Source organism: Lepisosteus platostomus, chromosome 6 (assembly GCF_059453375.1).
Source record: "Lepisosteus platostomus isolate fLepPlt1 chromosome 6, fLepPlt1.hap1, whole genome shotgun sequence".
Classification (NCBI taxonomy): Eukaryota; Metazoa; Chordata; class Actinopteri; order Semionotiformes; family Lepisosteidae; genus Lepisosteus; species Lepisosteus platostomus.
This window is the reverse complement of record NC_142616.1, coordinates 51828877-51856088: the sequence shown is the minus strand read 5'-3', so window position 1 is coordinate 51856088 and position 27212 is coordinate 51828877. Positions and strand designations below refer to the sequence as shown.

At 36.2% G+C, this 27212-nt stretch overlaps 1 protein-coding gene across 12 annotated transcripts in view; it reads right to left on the bottom strand.

The window, feature by feature from the left end:
* Positions 1-27212, bottom strand: part of tafa1b (TAFA chemokine like family member 1b) — a 173325-nt gene that overhangs the window by 13258 nt on the left and 132855 nt on the right. For 11 of the 12 annotated variants that reach the window (XR_015939633.1, XR_015939627.1, XR_015939631.1 and 8 more), the window contains exon 3: positions 18210-18350. Coding sequence is in view for 4 of the 12 variants with exons in the window: in XM_088636283.1 (XP_088492409.1) it covers positions 18210-18350 (141 nt within the window). In the remaining 8 variants the exon portion in view is untranslated. The remainder of the gene's footprint in view (positions 1-18209; positions 18351-27212) is intronic. The other variant, XR_015939628.1, reaches the window with a different exon arrangement.

Sequence of the window (27212 nt, the reverse complement as noted above, 5' to 3'; positions counted from 1 at the left end):
AAATTAAAAGGAATACAGGGTATGTGTGAAAGGACACTTGTGGTGTCAGTTTTCCCACCTAAAATTAAAAAAAAAACATTTTAAAAGCTAAATGTATAAAATAAATATTGTGTCTGGAAAAACCTACTGTACATATCTAGCATTGATACTATCTTCTTTATTCTTCCTCAGAAGCAAAAATACTGTATATTCTTGCTGTTAAACTCAGAATTTATGTACTTAAAACCCCTAAGGCAGGCTGAAAAAAAGAGTTCAGGAGACAGGGATTTGAAGGTTAAATACCCAATATTTTTAAAAGAGTAATGTGGAAATCTTATGCTGACTGATCTTTTCCATTCATATTCTAATAACTGACTTTTCTACAAGGGAAAATAATATGTAATATATATCCTGAGAGTATAACAGTGATTTTCAGTGATATGAAAATAATGTAGCAGATATGTATGTATTAGAGAATGTAATTACTGTACTGTATATACATCTGAAAATAAAACTCTATCTTTGACAATACAGTATATACTGTAGTTTTAACACACATGTAGCAGATGTGTTTTAAAACAGCTTACTTTAATTATAATTTCAATTGTAATTCATCTTGCTTCTTTGGTTTGGTATGTTTGGTTTGGGATTTTTATATAAGATATGCTTCAAAGATCTATTTGCTTAAATATATCTTTTCATTGTGGCAGGTTGCAGACAAACCAGGGATCAATAAGAACATGCTGTAAACAATACTTTCCTAATCCTTGTGTAATTGCCCCAGCAAACCGTGGGTTATTAAGATCTTTTATTCTGTTTGGCTTTTGATGGAATACCAGACTATTTTGTAATTGAAATGTTCTCTACAAGTTTAAATATCCTCCCCCACTACTTCTTTTTGTCTTTTCGTCTCTTGAGAGCAAATGAAAAACATGTTCCTTAGGTAGTCTTAATAGGCAGCCCAGAGAGATGAAGCACATTAGTCATCCTTGGCCTTCTGTTGCTCTTCAGAGTCCCCAAGCCACAATACAATACATAAAGAGCAGACAGCAGTCAATTCAGTGTTCCTCACTGGAGCTATGGAGCCGTTCACCTCAGAGTCAGAATGTCAATCGGTAGAAGAAAGTAATTACAGCACATTCCTCGCTGCTAATTATGGCTTTTTCAAAATGCAGCTTTGCAAAGTATGTACTGTATGCAGCATTGCCTTACAGCCTAAATAAGATTGAAATCACCGTGCTGTGTGTAATGAAAATATGCAGTGTTTAATTACTTTAATCAGAATTCATTTCATTCAATTTTTTTCCCAAAATAATTACAGCACACATTTTATGTTGTTAGCGAAAACAAGGTAATGTCTAAATCAGTAACCAGATAATTGTCGAATCTGCAAGTAGTAAAAAGAGACACATGTAAAAAATGACATGCTACGATGCCTAATAGAGATAGAACAGGCTAGCAATGAAAACTCTAGCTTATAGCTGATGCATGACAGTGGCAAAAATCATTCATTCTTGCTCTGTCTTTGCCAGGGAATCAAGGTGTGTATTTGATAGAAACCTTGAGTGGAAAGCAGTGGCCAGGTTTCTAACAGACGCCTCAAAGCCAACTTAATTTTCTCGCCACCTGAGCAGACACCTGACCATTTGTTTCTGACACTGGTACCAAGTTCTTATATCGCCCTACACTAACATCTAACCTCTTGACAACAGACCTGGCCTACTCTTGCTTAGAGAGGTAGAAACCTGAACTACTAGCCATAAACTTAAAATAAATTACTGTAAGGCTAGATCTAATTTAGCAGGGGAACTCTGTGTCTACTGATGCACATCTTTAAGCAGCATAATACTGGGTTAATACATTTTGTAAGAAATACATTAGAGGTAGAGGTGATGTTATCTGTCTTCAGTCTCCCAGTTGATATTGTTGCATGGTAATGCACAGGGGCTGTTTTCTATTTACCGATTTTTATTTTTTTGAAAAAGAAGCAAGGAACTTCTTTTTCATTACAATCCTGAGATGGATTTATATTCAACACTTTGAATGTGGCTTTCCTTTCTAAATTGAAAATTGTAAAGTATTACTTGGAAAGAGAAATCAATCTTTAGGGGGAAAAAAGGAAGGAGTATAGATTAAAAAGTCAGATCTCCAAAGATTTTGAAATATGAGGAGCCTGACTTTGCATGTAAGATTAATGATATGCATTGAGAGCTGCATCACCTCTTCCTCAATGCAGATCCTGTCACAAGAAAAACAACACTCATGTATTCACACATCGCATGGCAAAAACGTGATATTAAGCACATTGATTTATATATATGTTTAGGATGTTTTTTTAATTTATGCCTTTTTGTTATATTTTATGTTTTCCTAAACAAAGCATTTTCATCTCCTGCATTTCCCCAGAAATAAAAAAAGAAAAGGACCTCTACAGTCTAAGACTGTATGCCTAATGCCAAAAGGCTTTATTTTTAGAGAGTGATGAAAGGCAGCTATAATGAATTCTTAAGTTTATTAGCACTACAGAGTGTGAGAAGGACATGAAGGTCAGGAATGAGAGATATATTTATTTCATTGACTATCCCTTGCGGTTGAGGATAATAGTCATCAATGAACTGGAAGGTCACTAATAAGACCAAGACAGGATCCGTGCACTTTCCAGGTTGAGCAGGTACTGTCTCAGTATACTGTATATCTGGCCTTGTACTGCATAATCAGGTCACACTGAACTTTTTATGGCTTTTTCACGGCTTACTCATTCTGACATCCATTTGACGTTTTGACTCATTCCCTGGCTTTCAAAGAGCTGGGCATCTTTCCCAGATATTCTTCCTCTATCAGGTTCAGTGAGGGGCCGTAGTCTCCAAGGAGTTTATATCAATATTGCGTTTCTTCATCATTGCTTTTACCATATTTTGAAAATGTTTCTTCTGACCTCCTCTGGAGTGACTGTCTTGGCTCAGCTGGGAGAAAAGGAAGGCTGACGATTGGAATACATGAGCAACATGAAGAGTAGATGGTGAATTAGGAGAGAACTTTGATGCATTTGTCTGCTTACATGACACAAAAATATACTGCAGACTTGCATTGGAGATATGACTGATTTTCTAAATCCTTTCAAATGCTGAAGGATATTTTTCACCCCTTTACGGCAACGTTGAAATGATGACTGCACAACAGACCATCGGTTTGGCTTCGATTTTAATGCTGTTATCCTCAAATCCCCACTTCCTTGGAATGACAAAGGCAGAATCTGACAGATTTCAGGTGATGCTGGACATCGTCATCAACATCAGCCTTCTATGAAAGAAGACACTCATGAATCTGAATCGATGGCACCAGTTTGCGTGAATTTTGAGCTTGCTGTTGGGAGAGGACATGGTCTTCTTAATGTTAAATGTATATTAAGTCCCACCTATATTGTGTGTTGACTATTGTCTGGAGATCAGTTTCTGTCAATGCACATAATGTAGTATCATCAGTATGCTGGAGTTTGAAGATTGGAACTGTTGAGGATTAAATTATTTACCATCCATTTCATAAATCATCAGAAAGCTTACTCATGTTCCGTGTTTTTTTTTTCTGTCAAACCTGAAAAACTAAACTCCCATCACATGCAATTCCCACTTTTGCAGTCTTAAGAGTGTGGCCAATGTCTCATGCAATGTACAAAGCAAAACTTTATTTACTCTGCAAAGCAATTGTTCTGTATATATGCATTTTAATTTGTTCATTTTAAAATGATGACTTTCTGTGATACATGTACCCTGTATAAATGTATGAAGGCACTCAAATTGAGCAATTCTGCTTTATACAGTAGCTTCGTTCACATCGGCATTTTGACGTCTTCTCACATGAATTTCTATGCTACCTTTATAAGAAACTTTATTTTGTTTGTTTCATACTTTTTGGGAGTCGTCTTTCCACGTTTATTGAACTTTAAACTTTTGAATGTTCATCTTAACCTGACAGTTAACATGTCGGTTTTCCATTAGTGGGCTAGAATTAAATAACATCTTCAGGCTTTGTGCACCATCTATTGATTGATACCAATAGAAATTAAGAGAGGAAAACAATTAGGTTTAAAATTTAATGGCTTCCCACAGCTGTTAATTTACTGTTTGACCCAATCAATGTATCTCACTAGATAATGGCAAACTCTTTTTACATTCTTGCAGCTGTTTCGTTTTACATCAGTGTCTCACCAGCAATCAAACCAAACCATTATCTGCTCATTAGAATTGCTTAAAGATCACCATCAGCCCACTTGTAAAACTTAAGTTTGTCTCATTTTGAGCAAAGTAATTGTAAACTAAATTGCATGGGTTTTTCACTCTTTTTGAATTAATCAGGTTGCACTTCTAAAATGAATTTGTCTTATTTTCACTGAGAAATCTAAATTTTGCAGACTTAAGTAGTACAATAGTCATTCTGTGTGGACATAGTAGCTCAGTAGTAACTGACTGACCAATCAAATGGGATTAAACCTTAATTTTGGAAACATGAGGGAAACTTTTTCATGCACTTTAGAAGAATGGTAATATTGCTCTAAGTCTGTATTTGTACTTCAGTTTCTAAACACTAAAAGCATTAACAGTATTTACTAATTGCAGTTTTTGCACTGCCTATGAAAATAAACAAGATATATACAAACATTATAAAGATTATACAAATATACAGATATCCTGAATTGAAGTGCAGATTTGAAGCTGATTCATTGAATAGGTTCTGATTTTTGTAACCAGCTGCAAACTGCCTCCCACATGTTCATTGGGATCCTGAAAATAATTTACCTAATTCTTACCCAACCCAAATGAAAAGGGGGAAAATCTTTCTAACCTGAATTTTCTTTTAGAGCATTATAATAAAGCCATGTTGAGTAAATACAAATTTGAGGTGCCTGATTAAAAAGTATTAAATAGATCTGTACAATATACTGTATACTGTACATTGACATAATCTTACTAGATTCTGTCATTTAAAAAGCAGGTGGTCATGTTTCCTGTAGCATAAAACAGTGTGAGACACTTGTACATAAACATGTACTGTACAATCTTTTCCTTTTTAGAAACCATCAGCTCAGACTAACTTTAGAGAAAAATCATTTTTAACAACTACAATAAGTAACTCTGGGTGACTGCTGGGGCTTAAGCTCCAGTGCGATCTACCAGTGTGAATTTGAAGCTCTAATATAGGGAAAACAGACCATGGGACCATGAAACCAATGGATCTGAACGATAACCACTTCATCAACTCGGCAATATTCCTTTGAAGAACAGTTTGCGCGAAAAACTACTGCAGTTAATAAAAATAGCTAATCATATTAGGAAATTTACTAAGACACTCTTATATTGCTTCTTAAATGAAGTTTAATCTCTGCACTGGGTTGGCAGTTAAAAGAGCCAACCAAATTAATAGCCATAATGCTTTGTTCGGCTTTCCATATTGCAGCGTGTAAAATCTAATATATGGTTGTAGTTAGCAGGGATTTTAAAAACACATTTCTTTGTAGGTTTATGACAATTCTGGTGTACAGTATTTTTTCAAATTGTAAATTTGAATTACATTCAAGCAGATAAGGAATGTATGTACAGTAAGTATTTTTACAAATGTCTAGTATTATACAGTATCTGAGTCCTTCAGTAATTAATCAGTTTTTTTAACCAAGATTGTCCATTTTTAACCTTGAAAAGAAATATTCATTTAATATTGCTTCTCCCACTGATATAATTTTGCTCCATTAGAGCTGAAAGGCTCCTAAACTAAATGGGGCGTGAAAGTTTTTTCTGAATAGATTAAATGAAGTAAATAATCGTATTTAACAATTATTTTTTTGAACTGTTAATGAACTAAATGGAGAATTAAACAAATGTGTTCAAATTTATGTTCATGCTTATTTCATTATATTTTCATATATTTCACATTTATTTTTTGACAGTGTGAGCAAGAAACAAAACTCTTTAATGGATGTTTTGAACACCTCCAGCTCAGAACTACTACAGCACCTAACTTGTACAAAACAGTTATTTACAATACTAGCTCTCCAATGACCTGTACTTGTGCCTAGAAAGGGATGTCAATGGGTTCAGTGTGACATCTTCCTCTTTGTATACAGTAGTTCAAACTTACAGAAAGGCACAGAATGAAGTTTCTAACTATAGGTGATGCTTTTAAACCAGTAAAGTACAGTAGCTCATGCCCTTATATCACAGGGTATTTCTTTAGCCATGAGGGAAAGAGCAATGATGAATGAGCAGTCTGAAGTGGTACAAACGCTCTCTTCAGGGAAAATGCGAGATTCATTTCGTAGCACCTACTGTTTGGCACTTTCACTAAAGTTACTGGCTTAGTAATGGTCTCTTCATAAATGTGGTGTGAAAAACCAGTCCTTCACAAAGCACCCCTCCTTTCGTTTCTTTTGTTTTTTTTTTCTAAGATCTTAGTCCATAGAAATCTCTGTGGACTCGTGATAAATGTGATCCTGTAAAGCTATTCAACACACTGCAGAGAAATTCTGCAAGTGCAAGTTATTGTATGCAAATCATTGAAAAGCATCATAACTGTGTCCACTTTAGCTAAGAAACTGCAGACTCTTAAAATCAGGATAGCAGAACAGAGGTCCAAACAAATGAAGATGGTTTTATAGATAGTGTTGAATCTTTGTTTTAAATATTAAAAAATAAAGGTAAAAAGGTATACTGTAAAAACATAAAAGTTTACAAACAAGAGGACGCAATGTTGCCCAAGATTGTTTGTGAAATATTCCCACAGTGCTTTCCATAAAGATATGCCTCCAATTTTGGGTTTGAAATGCACTTCAACATAGTTTCCACTGGTTTCTGTTTCACCGCTCATTCTGAAGAAATCTGTTGCATTGACTTTATCAATGCCTTAGAGGATTTTGAATAATGGAATCACATCACCTCATTGTCTTCTCTGTTAAGGACTGAAAAGATTCAGTTCTTTCAGTGTAGGACATTCCTATGAGTTCTGGAATTTATCCGACGGTCCCTGGTGCGAGTGTGTGCGTGTTTGTGTCTGCCCTGTGATGGGCTCCCTTTTGCCCATTGTTTACCAGGATAGGCTTCGGCTCTCCCCCGACCTGTATTGGTTAAAGTGGCTAGAAAAAGGATGGATGGTCTGTAGACTAAAAGAGGAATGAAGAATATAACCAGTATGACTACAGCAACTCAGTCACTTGCATGTTGTGCTTCCTGTGTCCATATAGAAAAGAAATAAACTGTAGAAAGTAATGAATAGATGAATAGAGCTCATTAGTATTTTAGGATTTAATCCTGGGACAAAGTTTTATGTTTCTAAACATGCTGAGCACCGAACAGCATATTTGGACCAATACTTAATTAAGTATTCAAAGGTTATCTTTATTAATCTTAACACATTGCATATTTAACGTTATATACTACTGTAAGGATTTTGACCCCCCAGGATTGCTTTTGCTATCATCTGCTCCAATATTGATGCTTTGAAAAGGCAATTTAGCGTGAAGTGAAATTCCCATAAGTTAAACAAAATGTCAATCTTTTTAAAACCTGTCATTCTATCTGGTACTCTGAACATACCGAGTGTAAAATATTTTCATTACATGAATCTGTGTTTGTTAAGTAAACCCTTATCATAGTGTGAAAAAGTACAGTTAAAGAAAAAAATCTCTACCTTGTCAAAACTATTTCCACCAGGAATACTGATGGACTGGTTAAGATTTCCTTGGCCTTTTTACTGTAAATAGTTCCATCAACATATTCCTCACGTAATATTCTGTATGATATCATGCCAGTAAAAGAGAAACAAATTAAACACGAGAAACAGTCAAAGTTTAATGAAATGGTTATAATCGATACACTGATGAGTGTAGAAATGATAAACATTATGACTGACTAGATCCTTGTGGCTCCACAAAGGCTAGAAGAACTGTAAACCTCTCTCCCAAAGAGAGGTAAGAGTTACAAGAGAAGAGATTCCCCAACACCAGAGACAAGGCCATAAATTTGCAAGGAATGCAAGGAAGGACTTTTGCTAAGCTTCAGTTTCATGAAAGTGTGCAACCATACCTTAAATTCATCCATATATATTAACCCCATGTACTACAAACACCATTTTTTACCTTTCTGTTGCTATAAAATGAAGAAATCATGTGGTCATACTCAAAACAAACATAACCAGCTGCAGTAAAACTCAAGAAACAAGGCATACTGTATCTGCGCAAATGCCCATAAATATCACTTGTTTGGTCTTGAATTAAAAAAGCAATTTATAATAAGACAGATGAAACATTCAGAATTCTGATTGCAACAAGCATTATTGAAAGGATGTGGAATTATTCTGATCCATCCACATTGATTGAGGGTCTAGGTTTGGAAAACTGAGTCACCCCTCTAGTGGTGAAATAGCAAATCAGACTTTTGATCCATAAAAATAGCATTCTTCATTCTATAATGATAAAAGACTGCATGAAGTTCTGAATGTGTTGCCACATTATAAACTTCATTCCCTTACAAAAGGTTAAACCCAAAATATTCAATTAAAATACAATATAAGACACCATAATTATTTCACGAACAAGAGGGCTATGCTTGTTTGGTATCAAATGAATGAGCAAAACATGAAGTTCAGAAATCTAATTATCAAACTTGTTTGTATTACACTGAAGTAGTTATGAGTTTTTGTAAATACTGGACATTTTATCCTGTCTCTTCTGTACTGAAGGAGAGCTATGCAAATCTCAGATTTGAATTGGCCAACTAGAACCCTGTCAGACAAGATGTTTGAATGTCTTTGTTTGAGGTTAATAAATGGAGCAAGCAAGAACCACAATTTAGAAGTTACCGTAGGACCATGACCACAGAAGGTCTGGGAAGCCTGGAAGATTTGGAAGAGGTTAGGTCCAAGAGGACTGGACATCAAGACCCAAAGAAGCCAGCACACCAAGGAGAAGAAATAGCAAAGAGCTGAACTGGACCAGGGAAGCAAAGTCTGATATGTTGCTCCACCCTCTTCAGCCAGCAACCCATCTACTTGAGCTCCATTGCCATGCCAGATCAGCTTCAGAGCAGGGTCACAGCACTCCCCACCTTAACAAATTCTCCATAGATCAGGTGATGCCTTTACCACTATCCAAGACATAAAGCAATAGGGACACACCAAGCTTTACTTTTCCTAAAGAAATACTTTGCACTTACTTTGTGCTTGGGTTCAATACTTGATAGTAAAAGGTTTATCTTGATAAGGATTTAATGTAAACCTGTTGCCTCAGAGGAGTTTATTACTCTTACTGTTAGTGTTCTACTGTATATTTTAGCAACCTGCACTTTTCAAATTCTCCATTTTCCAACCATTTCCTCATCTCTTTCTATAAGTCTTTTGCTTGTATTATTTTCATTGATCATAAACTCATTAATTTTCATAAATGAAGCCGTCCTGATTTTAATTCACACAGATTATTAACCTCACTGCTATCTTCAATTCAGGTTGTTAGGCATTTTGTTAATTATCACATTAATCTGGCCGTGTTTTCTGAAGACGCAGTCACTTAAGGTTTGGTGTGATGATCAATACTAGGTCACAAGACCTGTTTTAAACCCTTTCTTAGTGTTTCTGTAACGTCTAGGACACATGGTTTGGGTCTTGTGTTTGAACGTGCTTACAACAGGGTCTAAGGTTTAGTCACAAGTGCTATTCTCCCAAAATATGTTCATGATTGACTTGAGGTTTAGGAAACCCTCCTAAACATCTAATTCACAACTGTTTAGGCTGATAACTCAGTGGAGTATTATTGTACTGTAGGTAGCAGAAGATAATTCATACAGTGTTATGGATTTTCTCAAATTGTTAAGGGTTCTTATACAGTATCATGTGTATAAGAAGCTACACAGCGCTGAACAGTCAGTGTACAGTATAATTGAAATCCACTTTGCATGTCAAAACTAAATGAAGGTAAAGTTTCTAACAGTCTGTAATACTTGTTAATAGTTTAATATCAATTTCTAAAATACTCTGAATTCTAATATTTTTGGAGGGGGTGTGATGCTTTCTACAATGTCTTTTCTGTTCTGTTTTTTTGTTTTGTTAATACTCAACAAACTGAAAGTAATTCCAAACTTGAAATGCCAAATTTTGGACAAAAGGTAATGTAGTAAGTGATGAAGAAGTATTTTGACTTAGTTTTCCCTAACAGAAGACAACTACTGTATGAATGTACAATGTATCCACACTGTACATGAATGTTTTTTTTTATTTTGTAACTTTAAATAAAACATGTCCTCTTTTTAAAATGTACCATAAACACAATAAATGTACAAACAGCTGGAAAATCAGTACATTTACAATACAGTCATATAAAGTAGGAAACAATTACTAATGAGAATCAGTTGTTAGCATCAAGCACCATCTGAGGATTGAATCTGCATTTCTCATTTGCCTGGGGTTTAAATGGATATACAGATAGACACGTGTACACTACAGTGCCATAACTACCCGTGCAACATGATATTTGGAATAACTGAAACAGGAGGCTGTATTCAGAACACTGCCTTAAGAAATGTCTTTGTAGTGGAAATTTTAGAAAATGAGCACACTCCAGAGACGTTGTTTTGAATAAATCTTTTGTGTAAGTCAAAAAAGAAAATTGTGTACAGATGAGAACTAAAAGGCAATCAAATATACACCCCTTCTCCTGTAATGCTGTTTTTCTACATAGAAAAAAAGGCTTTTCTGGGATTGCTAAATTTGTATATACAGTACAGTATGTAAAATGTCACTGTTTTAGAGCAGACAGACACAACAGTATACTTGTGGGTACTGTCATGAAAAAATGGAAAGAGCGGCATACAAGAGATTTTTCTATTGATCTGGTGTTTATGTACCAGATCATTGTATTTATAGGAATGTTTTTTTATGTTTTCACTTTTCAAAGAATGTAAAATTCTAGTGGCTGTAGATATACAGTACAGAATGACAACAGTTGGAACCCTCTTAGCTGCATTTTGTGGTTTTAGGTAGTTGGTTTTAGCTGACTCCCATTTTATCAATAATGGAAGATTAAGGCAGCATATTTCTGAAATTAATTAAGGCCAGAATTATCTAAGATTCGATGGTTACATTGAACATTTGTGGATCGCCTTTTCTGTATAACACATTTAATCTTTTCTGCTATCTTCTCTGAATTTATTTTTTATGGCTGTTTTGTGTAATAAATCCTGATTTGTGAATAATTCAGCAATTTTCGGTATAATATCTAAGAAATTTGGATTTATATCCCTGTCACCCAGTTAGTTCCACACAACATTTTTCACTGGATTCTATCAAATAAAGCTTGACAACTTGTCATCTATGGCACTAATAGCCTCAGGCTGAACATTAGGATTTTTTTCCATCAGTTGCTATCACCTACCTCTGCAAGGTACTGTAAAACGTGTGTTTTTGTAACTTGTGTAGAGAATCCTGGGTGGTAAATGGAGGCTATCCTTACCATATTCTGTTCATAAACTGGTTGTGATAGAGAGGATACTGGTTGTGTTAAATATGATGTTCTATAATAACAGCTATTGTAGACATTTGTTGTTCCTGACAGAATTGGGACACGTTTTCTCCTTGTCAAAGGTAATAATCAATAGCTGTAGAAAGCTAATTAGCTTGACACTTAAACACTGGTTTCAACACAAGTGCCCCGTTTAGCTATACCATTAAATCTTGTGTCATTTAATTTTATAAACAAATGCTTGCATTAAAAAAACAATAAAATAAGATCACTTAAGTTAGAGAAATTAATTTTCATTTGGGTTTTTTTTTAAATTGTTTTAATAGTTTAAGTTGGTTTGTGGTCTTTCTTTCTACCAACACTCACAACTTAGAAAGACTTAACTATATAATATTTTGCATGTACATTTTTACAATTGTTAATGTTAGTGAAGGTACCTGTTCTGGGAAATTGCACCGTTCGACAAATATAGTCGTCCACGTTCGCTGCTTTGAAAAATGTGGATCTCTGGCATTGTTTCCAGCAGTGGAGCAGAAGGATGAGGCCCATAGATTTTCCCAGGAGTGTGAAATAATTCTCCAGGCTGGCTCGTTACTCATAAAGACAGAGCATTAATAATGTCGGACCTGAAGATTGCTGCTTATCTAGGCCGTAGCGGAACTAGAGGGATGAGTAGCTGACTCTTTGGATTTAAAACCACTTTTTGTTTTTCCTGAAGTGTGCAAAATCTAAAGAAAAAAAAAAGTAAAGTTGCTTGTTATAATTACTAAGTCCGTAAATTAAAATAAAATAAGTACAATGTAATAGAACTTGTCTATTTTGTATAAATTTTAAATGGCTGTCTGTATTTATTTTTTGGTGGGTGGGAAGATTTTATTTTATGTGTGAATAATTGAAATTAATGTGTAGATACTAAGAGGATGGATCGTGTGCTTATTGAATCATTTTAAAATATTCATGTGATACGTATCTGTACTCTGTTAACAATCAAGAAATGTTACCAACATTCTTTTTTCTGTTTCTTTTCTATATCCTGACCCATATGTTGCATCCAGATTCATTTTTAAGCTCTTAAATCTTCTTTATCAGTCTCTCTGATATATACTTTTGGATATAACTGTTTCAAAGTGTGCTCTTACATTTATTACAAAAATCTGGAAACAGGGAAAAGTAAGATGTCACAGATGTCGGAAAGGACGAACCGTGGAGAGGCAGGAGAGCGGAAAAAGACCCATATGTGTAGCGGTGGAACGGGGGATTAGCCTGGGCTCAGCAGTTCAGGAGTCGTATAGAAACCAATGCCCTCAGGCAGCGGACGTGGGGCAACCTGGGTGCTAGGTGGGTCTCAGGACATCTGAACGTCAATGCTGAGCGAAGGTGAAAGAGAGACCCGGAACTATATAGCCCCAGAGAGAGAGACACCGGAAGGACAGCAAAGCACAGGAAACTAGGGACAGGACAGAATAGGTGCGCCCTCTGGCTGTAGAGGGTGTGACACAAGATTTGAAATAGTTGCATTATGTTACAATTTACATGATTTGTGTTACTTTGTAAAGAATGTAGAACTGGTGTATGCACTTTGTAAAGGACTACATGCGTAACTGGTGTAATTTGTAATTTGAGCTGTTGAGGTTATTTCACTGTGGTTAATGATAATAATTATTAGCCCATAATAATATTAGCCCATATTAGCCCATTATTACCATTATTTTCTTATTTCAAGCACAAAAAGTGTTTGATCTTTTTTAAATAAACGTTTCACATTTCTCAATTGCGTCTATCAAAATCAAGGCCAAATTGCGTTATTCAGAAGTATCAACATTCAAGAACTAGGTATTGTATACTGAGTATATGTATTGTGTAGTATATTCTTAAATAGACTTATTCATTTTGGAGTTTTTTAGTTTTGTATTTTAGGAATCAGTCTGTGAGATAACTTTAGAATGTGTGGAAATATTTTCAGGCTGTGTGGAACACATTGCAACCTAATATCTCTAGAGTCCTGTGTTCACTTCCATGGGCTCCTGTGTCCCCCTATTGCGAAAAATACATACTGTACCGGTACTTGCGAACTACTAATTGACTGGTCTCAGCCCCACTTTGTGCCCCACCATCCACTCAGAATGGGTTCTGATCTGTTGCAAAACTCATCAGAATAAAAGTGACTCATAATGGGTGGTGAATGGGTTTGATCCATCTCACTCCTTTCTTGTGTCTGACACTTAAATGAATCTGACATTACTGAGCTGAAAAGATGGAAGGAGGTGTTTGCCAGTCTTTAGCATTTCTAACACTGTTAAAATGTTTCTTCATGCAGAACAGTTCCTGTAGAATGTCATAATGTCTCTGCAGATGTGATGCTTTAGAAATGTCCCTCTTGAGACTCTTTTCTGTCTTTAGGACAAACTGCAAAGTTTCAGAAATGATAGCAGTGAGCTAGACACCCTCTAAAGGGCAGTTGGAATATACAGTATAAACTGAAAAGGGAAGATTTTTTCACATTTGAAATGATAATATGACCTCTTAAGAAACCTTCAGGATGAGCTGTATATTGCACTTGGATCACTTGAATTACAGGATGAGACAGAGACTTTGGGTTGAATGACCCTGTGCTCAGTTGTTATATCCTGGTGATCCTCTCTCTTGGTCTTGCAGAGCTATAGAGTTTATGTACTGTATATAAAGCCTGCAGGGCTGAACCACTCTGTGAGGATCACTGTTCTAGGCTGTTCCTGTGCTTAGCAAATGTAGCTGCTGAATGTCAAAGGTTAGGCTCATTCCTCCACTGTTTCTTTCCAGACTGCCCTCCCTGAAGGCTCTAGCCTTTTTGACTTGGCAGTGACTTTGTTTTTTTGGAAACCTTTTAATTGAAGAATCAGCTCTTTGATTCTCAGTAGTTATTTTGAGCTGCCTGTACATCTGATGATGGCTTCTGCCAGCTTCCCAGTTTTCATAATGATGCCACCTGTGACTGCTGGATTCTTGACAAGATGGTGTTTATCCTTATTCTGTTGTGATATCACTGAATTGTTATTGTTTCTAAAAGTGTTATTATGATCTTTGCTGGCGAGCCAAATATAACCTGTGCGGTAAGCATTTGATTTTGATCCAATTGAATTTGACACCATTGCATTTCTTGGTATTTAACTAAAAAATAAAGGTATTTAAACATCAATTTGGCAATATCAAATAAATATACCCATAAGTAGCACATTGTTGTTGCATACTTCTAAATCATTTGCAAGTCCATTTTCCACAATGTTTTTAGATCACCTGTGATTTTTTAACCCTCTTTTCTGTTGTAGTGTGATCTTGAACCGATCCTGAAGTGGTTATTTATAAAGCTTTGCAGGCAGCTTCTCTCTATTCTGCTCGTTTGGAAAAGGCAGCCAATACGTAACCAGAAACCAGAAATATGAAGCAGGATGGACCAACCACATCAGGGAGGATGGTTCAGGAACTGGGTTTAGAAGAAAAAAAAGTACAGAAGCTGCCTGCTGAAGTTATTTTTGAAAATACTGTATTTAGGTAATGTAAATTAAGATTGTTGTTCTTTACTGGAGGATGAACAGGAACACTTCTATCTATGGAGTGGTATCTCATTTTATTTTGTCCAGCCACCTTAAGGACTATCAGCATTGTGATAACTGTGGCAAAACCTTGTCTATGTCTTCCTGATGACACAGTGTTTACAGCATGAAATGTACACATTTCACAATCATGAAAAAATACAGCTTCACAACATAAAAAGGTAAAAAAGGACATAGAATCTTGAGACGGAGTGGGAAGTGACATTATAAAAACGTTTTTACATTGTAGAATACCAATATGTCATTTTCAGATTTTTGGAATACTATGTTTAAATACTAAATTTTAAATACTACCACATAAGATTACCCTTTCTTATTAACACTGGTACAGTATACTGTGTAGCTTATTTGCTTATTCTGGTGCTCACATTCACAACCTCACATTCTGACATCACTTTCAAATACTGTGTGTGCAGTGTCCTTATAGTGTTAAACAATGGCTGGTTGAATGTGTCCTTACCAGACTTTGGCCCTTTTATATTTCTCAATCCTTATGAAAAAACACACAAACCTCTCATGGTACTGTAACATATTGGGTGTATTGTACCACTTTAAGACGTGTCCTACATAATTTGGCCAGAATGTTCTAGAAGGTACAAAATGTACAGAAGTCTGTTGAAGATTTTTTTGTAATCAACATGGCAAACGCATACATTTGTTCTTTCTCAACTGTATGAAAGTAAAACAATATGACACTAACAGTTTAATTTCCTTATTATTACTTATCCATCCATTTTCTAACCACTTCATTCAATTCAGGGTTGTGGTAGATCCCAGGTCTACCCTGGTATATTATTATTTATATTCATTATTAAAGCAGAGTTTTATTGTGAATTGTTGTGTTCATCCCTTTCAGAGCAGGGTATTTTCTCCTCCTACAAACACTGCAAATGCGTTGGTTACTTCTTTCATCACCTGGCTCACAGGTTGCCAGTAGGAGTGAAGGTATATGCCAGTGCAATGTCCTCTAGGTATTCCCACTTTTTTCCCACTCCAGAAGGTAAGATTTTAGAGTGCAACATCTCATGAGAAGTATTTTTTCTTCCTGTTTTAAGTGTTCTTTTTTTTGTTGTTTGAACAGCAGGAGGGTCATTCTCTTGAGTAAAGAGGTCAGCATTTTTTCAGTTGTGAAAATTGCTGCTTATCCTACTCCTCTGACTGCATTGCTCCCTGCTGATCAGTTCTGGGTCCTGACAGGCGCTGTGGAAGTCAGATTTGTTTAACCCCTTTAATTCCAATTATTTTCCCCTTAAACCTTAAACACCAGAGATTCTTAGATTCTAATTTCTCTTTAGCTTTTGTACAGTATGTTCATCTTTCCTTTGGTTCAATAATTATGAGAAGAGGATATTAATATAGTCATTATTGACATACAGATGTAATGTGGTTTAGTTCATACATTCAGGGCAAGCTCTTGACTTTTCTAATAAGCTTAATTTACATTGCATATTTCATTAATATACACAATGAAAGGGCCCTTCAATGTTATAAATAGCGTTCCATGCTACTTGATTAAGTTTCAGCTAATTTAAAGCCCTTTAACTTTTAAAATCCAACCTAATTAATGCCGTTGATCATATAAGTATAATTCGGTGTGGCTGATTGAATCTTTGCTGAGTAGAATTATGTGTGTAACTTCGAAAGTGGTATCTTCAAGTAAGTGTCCCAAAAGCCCCGAAAATTGAAGTTACATTCTAGCAAGAAGTACATTTAATAACAGAACAAGAGTTATATAGTGAAGATTTTTTTGCAGGGTGAAACCACAATGCAGTATTGCAAAAGTGTACATCTTTTGAAAAAGAGTTGATTTTTTTAGTCAGGAAATTATAGTACATTGTCTTTACTGTATATCTGTGTGTCTATGTGTAAAAACAGTAACATCAAAATATTTGTTCAGCCATGATCATGATCACGTGCCAAATACAGAGCACACAGTACAGTGCCATGCAAAAGTATTCACCCTCCTTGGACATTTTCACATTTTTTTGTGTTACAGCATGGAACCATAAGAATTTTTGCCACTCATTAACACAAAGTACTCTATATGTCAAAGTGTAAACAAAATCCAGACATTTTATTGAATTAATTAAAAATAAAAAACAGAAAATAATTGAATGCCTTAGTATTCACCCTCTTGCTTTGACACACCTAACGTACCTCTGAAGTAACCAACTCTCTTCTCCAAGTCACATAATTTCTTCACTGGAGTCCATCTGTGTGCAGTTGAGGTGTTAGGTGTGTCAAAGCAAGGCATTTAATAATTTTCTGTTTTTATTTTTTAATTAATTTAGTAAAATGTCTGGATTTTGTTTTCTCACTTTGACATTATAGAGTACTTTGTGCTGATGAGTGGCAAAAATGCTCAGTTAAATACATCATGGTTCCATGCTGTAACGCAATAAAATGTGAAAAACTCCAAGGTGGGTAAATACTTTTGCAAGGCACTGTATGTGGCTGTCCAAAGCAACCCCTTCAGATTGAATTATAAGTTGGGCCTTAAAGCCTTAAAGGTGTTTGACTTGTATTTTCAGAAGGTTTTGAGATATTTTTAGTCCCAACCCAACTCATTCTTGCAGTAGGACCACCTTCAGTTGGGGCTGTGATGACGGTAGTGATGTGCAATATTGAACTGCACGCCTCAGTGAAGGTGGGGATCACAATGAAGACATCACCCAGGAGATAAATGGCCACACGGATGTGTCAGTGACAGTGGGCACTGTAGTTTGTGTGTTACAAGCTCACAGTTAACTTGGCAGCCACCTGAACATGTGGATGCAAAGAGACTGCTACAGTGGTCTTAAACCCGCTGAAAGTTTAATTTGAACTTGAATCGGAACTGTGGAGTAATACAGTCCATCCTGCAGTGTTTTGCTTTTGATGGGAGACAATAAGGCCAGGCCCACTGTGAGATGTTACATTTGACCTACTACATATTTAACTGTTGGTTGTTTTAATTATTTTAGCTTTGATTTTGATGTTGCTTACTGTACATTATTAATACATTATCTGCTAATGTGTTTGGTTTCATTTTGTTTTGCATACAAGCCCATCTTCCTTTAATGAAAGCAAAATATACCAGAAGACAAAAACGACAGGCACGACAGACAACTATTTCCATCTTATTTATAATGAAAAAAAATACTTGCCATCAACACACGAAGGCTTGTTTCTTGTCGTCCCAGCTACTTTCCCAGGTAGACAGGAGCACTTTACTGTCTGTGACCTTTCCTCGATTCGATTCTTGTTACAACACCTGTGTGCTGCAATAACTTCACACGTCCCTCCTTCTGTCAACAGAGAGAAAAGAGTTTGCCAGGGCTTTGAAACAGTCAAGAACTCAGGGGTGATGCAGGAAAGCACGATTTTAATGAGCACAATGGGCACATAAGAGCTTTTGCAGTCAATGGTTGTGTGAGAATGTAAAAAGCTACTTTTAGGATTTCTCTTTACTTTGCATTTCTTTAAATGTCATTGCTTTACATCAGAAACAAAATAAGTGGATCGCAATTCCTCCTCATGACTGAACTTGACAAACCATAGGTAAAGAGGATATTCTTTTGAATAGGTTCCAGATTTAAAAACAAAAGCCATCACTGTTCACCTTGCAATGCAGATTAGCAAATAATAAAGGTGTCCTTCCTGGAAGTCACACTAATCTGTTTCTGGTGGGGTGGCCTGAAAGGTTCATTTAAGGGAGCAGTCATCTGAGCTGTCCCTTATGCAGCGTGTGGGCTCTGCACTGATACAAAGGAGTAATTGAACGATACTCACAGATCTGTGAAGTAAGATCTGAGATAGAGAGCAATTAGCTGCACTACCTTCTATTATGACACCGTTATTCTAAATCACTTCTGAAGTTCAAGCATCTCGATTGTGCATATGAGTATATTTTAAATAACCATTACAGAAAGAGGTTACACCGTTGTCACAAGAAGAAAAAAACAAAACAAACATCTGACAGCTTCTGAAAACAACGGGGAAAAAAACAATGCTTCTTTGGCATGTTGTCCTGTCCACGGTTTAGTAAAATAACTACAAGCAAACAGGGGAGTGAAGGGAAATCAACACAAAGTGCTTAGAGAGACAGGGAGATTGTGAGATTCATCAAGAAGAACAGGCAGAAGCCTCCTGGAGCCTGGTCTGTTGCTTTGAAAAATGACAGTGGGAATGGAGTGTCCCCTCATACAATTATAAGGCATAAAGCTAATTTTGCTGGCAGGGATGCTAGAAAGGAGCCTTATATCACCACATTTCTCAAGTAGCCAAGGGAAAACCTTTCATCTCAGCTTGTCAGCCATCTTCTCATCTAACAATTAAACTCCAACCATCTGACCAAATAACTTTGCTACAATTATGTCACCGTGTTTGTAGATAAATTAATCCTATTCTAATGCTGTTTTAAGTTTAATAAAGACTTATTCTGTTATTTTGTGCATGACCTAATATATAGTGCCAGTTTGTGAGCAACTAATTCAGCTTAAAATCAATAAGAAGATGGACTAAAATAATTTAACAAAACTAGGCAAAAAAAACTAAATTCCAAATATGACATACAATTAAGGCAGAATTTTCAAAAAGTGTCATTTTAATTTTTGATTCAGATAGGGCAAATTTACATCCTTATTTTCAGAAATTATGAACCACACTGAAGAAATGTCCATTACCTTCATTTTTAAACTTTTGCAGTAAGAAAGAGATTTTATTACAATTGAACTTGTCAGTCTTTATTGGGAGAAGGAAACATTTTGGATTTGTAAAGATATGATTGGTTTTCATAGTTCTATTAATTTTTATTTTGTTTCTTATATAAATATACTGTATAAAGGAAACCATTTAATTTAAGAAAACAATGTTTCCATTACTAAAGGCACAATGTAATCCAAGGAATAAAGAAATGGAAATTTAAAATTCAAGGTGTTAATAGTGCATGCTTTGAAAGCCCTGTGAATTAGTTGATTGACTACTCTTGGTGTTCTTGAGGAATATTTTAAAACTGCTTTTCCAATTGTGCTGTTTTATGTTTAGTAATACCACAGCTGCAAAAGTTGTAGAAATCCTCATGTTTCTGTCAAGCAGTCTATAGAACTGAATACATTGTTCTCTTCCACTCTTAGATGAAGTGTGAATGTAAAACCACAGCAATCCCACAGCAATCTTATCTGGCAGCACTTAATATTACAGAATGAATGAGCATAGAACATGACAGCACCCTAAGCCAATATTCATAATAGGAGCTTTAAGGTAAGATAATACAAGAAGTGGCACTTGAATTGTCTATGGTTTTTTGGAGTCCCTTAATTATGTTTTGCTATTTATTTAACATTCTTTGCTATGAATTTAACATTTATTGCTCTACATAATACACATCTATCTCCTAAGTGGCACCGTGTCTCCTATTCCCCTGTTTTCCTAATTTAACCTGCATTTATGGTTGTAATGAGTCTAGGTTATTTATTTCCTTCATGCCCTCACTTTCTAATTGCTGTACTGAAATACATTCTTCCCTAGTGCCAAGGGACATCATTCTTAATCACAGCTAGAGTATCCCAGTTTAAACTCGCTTGAAGCTCAGTGCTTGCCATTTCCTGACTATTTTTAATAACGCGACTGGGAAACATCCTTGGATGTAGTACCACAGTTCACCCCATTAATGCTGTTTGCAGCCACTCACCACTCTTATCAGCTGAACTCAAGGTTATTTGCTTCTTTTCCCTTTCATATCAAGACACAAGTTTTTTAGTTGCCGAAGAATGTGATATCATTATAGTGACACATTGCATGAATTGAGATGAATATTTATATGCATATTTAACAGGTTTAGATTTGGTTTGAACGAACGTTGCTAAAAAGTCGATATTTCATTTGGAACTTGGATAGGCTCTCTGCTGCATTGTGCCCTTTATATCCTTTTAGCTCTTGCACATTTCCAGGCTTGTACATAAAAAAAATACAGGATTCAACATTCCAAGAAAAGCTTTGTCCTTTCATGTTGGTTTCGGTACTCAGAGAATTAACAATGTAACATCGGAAACACAAACAGCAGGCCTGATTTGTGGTAGACATTGCAAAATCACCGACTGTGATTCAGGAAAGAAAACATGACTTTTGCCATTGTCATTGATGACAATTTAATAGTATTTGGCTCTGCTGAGTTACACAAAGCATCCAGCAGCATTGAGGGCGGCTGTTTATCAAAAAGATAAACAAGCTTTCATTTCCTCCCTGGCTGCCTATATGTGCTTTGAAAGTCTAAGGTCACATAGAAGTCGCTTATTCTGGCCACCAGGCAGATATAAAACCACCACGACCATCTGTGCCTGAAATGAGCCTGACTTAATGGACCCTCCTTATGATTGGTCAGCCATAATGAATAGGTTTGTGCATGAATGCATGGGAAAATGGGCATTTGGTTATAACATTATCTACACTTTGTTCACATAATGATTTTTGATAAATAAGAAGAACAGACATTTTCAGAACGTGTGCATGGAATTCATTGCTTTCCTATAGAGGGGGAGGCAGCATTAAGAAGATTAAGAAATAATGGAATTAATTATTTTGGGACCTTTGAGTTTTTCCATACCTGCTAAATTTGGAAGGATTCTAATGTCTGTAACAGTGTTTGTGAAGACAGTTAATCTCAAATGCTGAGGTTTTCTAAAATATAAAAATGTTTAAAACCAGTATGTGGAGAGACTAAGGGTCCAGTGATTCAGATGAAGTGCTTGTTATTTTTTCACACCCTGTCTCAGCCAGTCACTCACTGCGTGTCACCTTGATCAAGTAACTTAACCTCTTTGTGATTCTTCTGTGCTCCTTCAGATGCAAGGGCTTATAGTAAATTACTTGATTATGCAAAGCTCAGCCTCTAGTCTCTCTGTAAGCCACTTTAGATAAAGACATCAACTAATAATAAATGTTATTTTGTGCACTTTGATCTTTTGATGATATTCATATGGACACTATAATACAAAAATGTAATAGAATACAGAAGATCAGAGTAATAAATTCAAATAATAGAATTATCTCCCTCCTTCACAAATCTGGCATGAAGGTCATTTATTTGGTTCAGAGCTTTAAGATGCACTGTTCTGTTTAATTTATTTTTTTTCTAAATATACTATAATGTTTATTTGAGCTGAGTGAGCAAAGGCGATCTTTCATGAAGTTGAGGATTTCACTTAATTATGATGGTTTAGAAATGTATTCAGTTCTCTGCAGTCAACTCACAGCAGTAATACTAGATGTGAACTCTGAAGCCCTAAAGAAATTTGATTAATCATGAGCATAAATAGAGCATTTGATCTCACAACACTACATAGAACTTGCTGAACTCACTTCAGTAAGGCCCACTTAACATTAATTTCAGTGAAATCAGTGGGGAAACCAAGTAAAGTCTGACATCCAGTATGGTATACATTGTTTTTTACCTAGAGATAGAATGAACAAATGTTTTCATAGTTTGTACATAGTTCAATGTATTTTACTTTGAATTTCATGATTCTTGATAACACAACAAAACTAAAGATACAGTATGACCCACAATGAACCTTGAAAACCTGTGACATTTCTGTAACAGAACTTACTAAATTGTTCCATTTTTCTTTCCCAGAGGAATAAACCTCTGAAGACCCTTCCTTACTTATCTGAAGCAATAGCAATGTCACACACTAAATTTAAACAGCCCCCTTTGTGCATCAGCATTAGGAAACCAACTTGTCCAAGAATGAATTAGAGTCTCCCCAGAGCAGTTTTGTCATTTAAAAACTAATAACACCTGGGAAGAATCTGCATAATGAGTAAGATTGCAGCAGTAGTGTCGAATGTCTAGTACTTTTTCGGCAACTGAAATAACCCCCTTCAGCATGACTGTCTTTGTGTTACGATAACAAAGTACAAGCTTTCAAATAAAATTGATTATTACTTCCTGCTAGGACACTACTTTGCAATAACTAATAATGAAGCTAAACATGATGCATTGCCTCCTCTCCCAATATGACTTAGATTTGTTCTTTCTATGCTAGCATGATTGCAGTCTCCAAGCAGGATGGCAAATTACCTGCAAGATGAAAGTCCTACAGTATATACTGTATATATAATAAATATCCAAAGGCTCTGGATACATTGGTCTCTGAATATTTTGACTGTTGGTGTTCAGTATTTGCGTTCACATACTGTAGCTGACACCTGCTGTTATTGAATGAAGATTCTGAAAAGCTTTTGGAATAATATACATGATAAGACAAAGTATGCAAAACTAAGATTGTACTGGGGATGTTGTTGAGAAGATGCACCAGTAGTGATTGTGCCAGTAAAAGTTATAAAAGCTGGTGTTTGTACAGCTGGCAGCACTAATTCTGACTCTTGTAGCATTATAAACAGGAGTTTCACATCCTCACCTGATGTTCTACAATTAACATTCCCTACATTTTAAATAAGATATTTTTCATTCACCTTTATTCTTTTATTCTTTTCAGACATATTAGTTTTACGGAATGTGACATCAACGTTAAATGAGATGAAATAATTTAGTAAATAATTAATGACACATCAAAGTTTTAAAGCTTAGGCGCATGGTGGAGGAGAGAACTCAGAATGTAGCATTTCAGGTCTATCTGAGGAAGTTATTAATATTAATTCTGAACGTTGCATTTACCCAGAACCCACACATTACATACAACCAAAAGAATACAAGCAAATTGTCACTTGGAAGTTCTACCAAAAAGCCTTTGAGAATTATGAAAGTACACTGAAATGTAATGGAAAAATAAGGGTTTCCTGAAAGTGACATAGGGCTAGATACTACTTGACATTTATTTCTGAATGTCAAAATCTCTTAGCTGTAGGTGCTGAATAGGCAAGATGTCATATTCTGGTGAAAGCAAATGCAAAAAATATCTGTATCAGAGACTCTGGCTAGTTACAAAGGCTAGAACATGTGTATACAGTATACAGTGTATGTAAATTTTAAAGACACTCTCTACAAAGCCAATAAAGGGGAGAAAGAGAATCAGATCCTTAACCAGAATGGAAAATGTTCAGATCACCAAACTCAACCTGAAACTGACACATAAAACATAAAACCCAACGTATTCCTTGTCGTATCTGAAATAAAGCTACAGATGTAATCCAGATTGAAACATGATCATAAATATTATTTCTGTAGCATTAATGTGACATTTGAAGGTGGCATTTAGCACTAGAATGTGCGAAATCACTGTTAAACCGTTGTTATACATTTCCTCACACTGAACGCATTCTCTTTCAATAATCTTTTTTACCAACAGGTCAGTGGAGTTGCCATGGGCACCAGAATGGGACCCAGCTATGCCAACATTTTTGTCGGCTGGGTAGAAGAACGCTTCTTCGCCTCCTACACTGGCTATGTCCCTGACCTCTACAAACGATATATTGATGACTGCGTCGGTGCCGCCACATGCTCCAACGATCAGCTTGAGTTCTTCCTGCACCATTTCACCAACTTCCACCAGTCCCTCAAATATACGGTTAACATATCTTCCACCACTCTTCCGTTTCTAGACATCCACTTGTCTATCAACTACCCCCGACTGTCCACTTCAGTTTATTACAAACCCACGGATTCACACAGCTACCTCCTGTACAGCTCATTTCACCCCAACCACACTAAAAACTCTCTTCCTTTTTCACAGTTCCTTAGGTTACGACGACTATGCAGCGACGACATCGACTTCGAGAACCAAGCCCTCGAAATGTACTCATTTTTTATCAACAGAGGATATCCCAGCAGTGTGATTGACAGGGCCCTTGCCCGAGCCAAAAACGCCCCCCGGACCATCAACCCGATCAGGAACTCCCGCCGTAACAACCGCATTCCCTTGGTGCTTCCTCACCACCCTAACACACTTCCTATCCCCAGGACCATTAACCAGAACTTTTCCATCCTACAGGATGATCCCTCCATTGGGGCCCTCTTTTCTGATCGCCCTATCATCTCATATCGCCGACCACCTAATCTGCGTAACCTCCTTGTTCACAGCTCCCTTGACCGCCCTCAACAACCATCCACACCAGGCACTTTCCCTTGCAACAGAGCTCGCTGTATCACCTGCAAGTACACAGCCACCACCACACTCATTCAAGGCCCCTCAGGACAATTCCGGATCACCCAGACAGCATCTTGTACCTCCAGCAACCTTATTTACTGTATCTCTTGCAGTAAATGCCCAGCCATCTACATTGGAGAAACAGGAAGGAGACTCGGAGACCGCTTCAGAGAACACGTCAGGGCTGTGAAGATTAAAGATCTTTCCAAGCCCATTGTTTCTCATTTCACCTCTGACGGCCACGACCACACTAATCTCTCCATCTGTGTTCTCAAAGACGGTTTTCCGAACTCATACATCAGAAAGACCACCGAAACTAAAATTATTCTGCAGTTAGGATCACACATTCTCCCTTCCCTTAACGACAGATTACTGTTCTTTTAAATTTTCTCCATTCATTCGAAGTTTCATTTCACACCTCTCTGCACCCATTCTGACTTCACACCTCTTGATTGGCCTCTCTTTCTGTCCCCTGCTCCCGCCTCTCACTCCTCCTCCCTTCTAACCTTTGTTCTCCCGCTACTTTACCTTTGCCTACTGCCCTGTCTCTCTCACACCTGAAGAAGGCTCCACGGCCGAAACGTTGTGTTCTCTTTCTTCTTTTTTTCAGCATGGAATAAACCTATTACTTACATCTTCTACACTAGTAACTTGCTCAAAGAAATTTAATAGGTTACTTAGGCATGCTTTACTTCCTCTACATCCATGCTGACTAGCTCCTAGAATGTGCAGTAATTTTTAATTTAAATGTGCTTCTAATTTGTTACATTTTTTACATAGAGTAAGTTGTAATTTGCCTAAAACTATCTGGTCTATAATTTCCTGGCTCTGTTTCATATCTTTTATTAGCACATTTGGAATTTTCCAATGGGTGCGTGACTCCTGTTCTAAGTGTTATTTGAAATATTTTTGCAAGTGTTTTATGAATAACTTTCTTCATTGAGCACAAGTGAGTAAATATTTTATAGTCCAGGTGATTTATTTGTTGGTTCAATGTTTTGAACTGAAGGGGACTGACTGTTTACCTGTAGTATATTATTAATTTCCTTCTTTGTGAACGACTATGTAAAGTAATCACTGGAAATGTCTGACATTCCCTTCTAATCCTTCATATGGATCAGGTTACATCCCAAAAAACACTTTACTTCTTCCCTCAATGATCTTTTGCTATTGCTATATTAAAAAAGCCCTTTAAATTAGTTTTGGGCTCATACAGCTATATTTCTTTCTGTCTTTTTGAAGTTTTTCTTGACTTGTGTTTGCAGCTCAGTGTACTCTTTGTGCTTTGCTATATCCAGGTCCCTTTTGTATTCTCTGTAAAGAGTTTTCTTTCTGTTTATGTGCATCTGTAGTGATCTTTTAAACAATTTAGGCCAATGTCTTCAACATTGCGGTTTGTTCAATTCTACTATGATGTTTTTGTGTGCTTCTGTTTCTCTTAGTGAACTGCTACAAAATCAAGTTTAAACTGTGATCATAATGTGGTTTCACTGAGAGGATGAAATACAATATACGAAATATTTAAAATAATTTATGTTTTATTTAGGTTTTGCACAAGATTTATTTTGTTTAAACTAACTGCTTTTCCAAAGAAATATGGTTTTATGCATATTAAGCAATTATATATTTCTGAACCACAAACCTTTGTTTGATGCACATCTTTTGAATGTTGTGCTTGGAATTACAAACTATTACAAAAGCAAGAGTTTCCCACAGAAGCACTGAAGTAGACAGTAGTGTCCTGATTGCAAGGCCATAATGGGCAAAAATGAAATAATGCTACAAACTTCCACATGCTGCACCCCAGAGATCCTTGTATATACTGTATAGCCCATTTATTATTTATTTCCCCCAAACCCAAAAGCAATATTTAAAGTAATCTCTAAATAATGTACTATAACTATAATCAGATCACTGGTTATAATGTGAGTGCTTCAGTTGTAATGGATTTATCATTACCAAGATTTTCAGTTGCCTTCCTGTACTCTTTACGGTGCATGAATGTGTTAAAGCTATTTTTCTGCAAACCCCTTGTGCTATTTTGTTCTCCATGGATGTATAAAA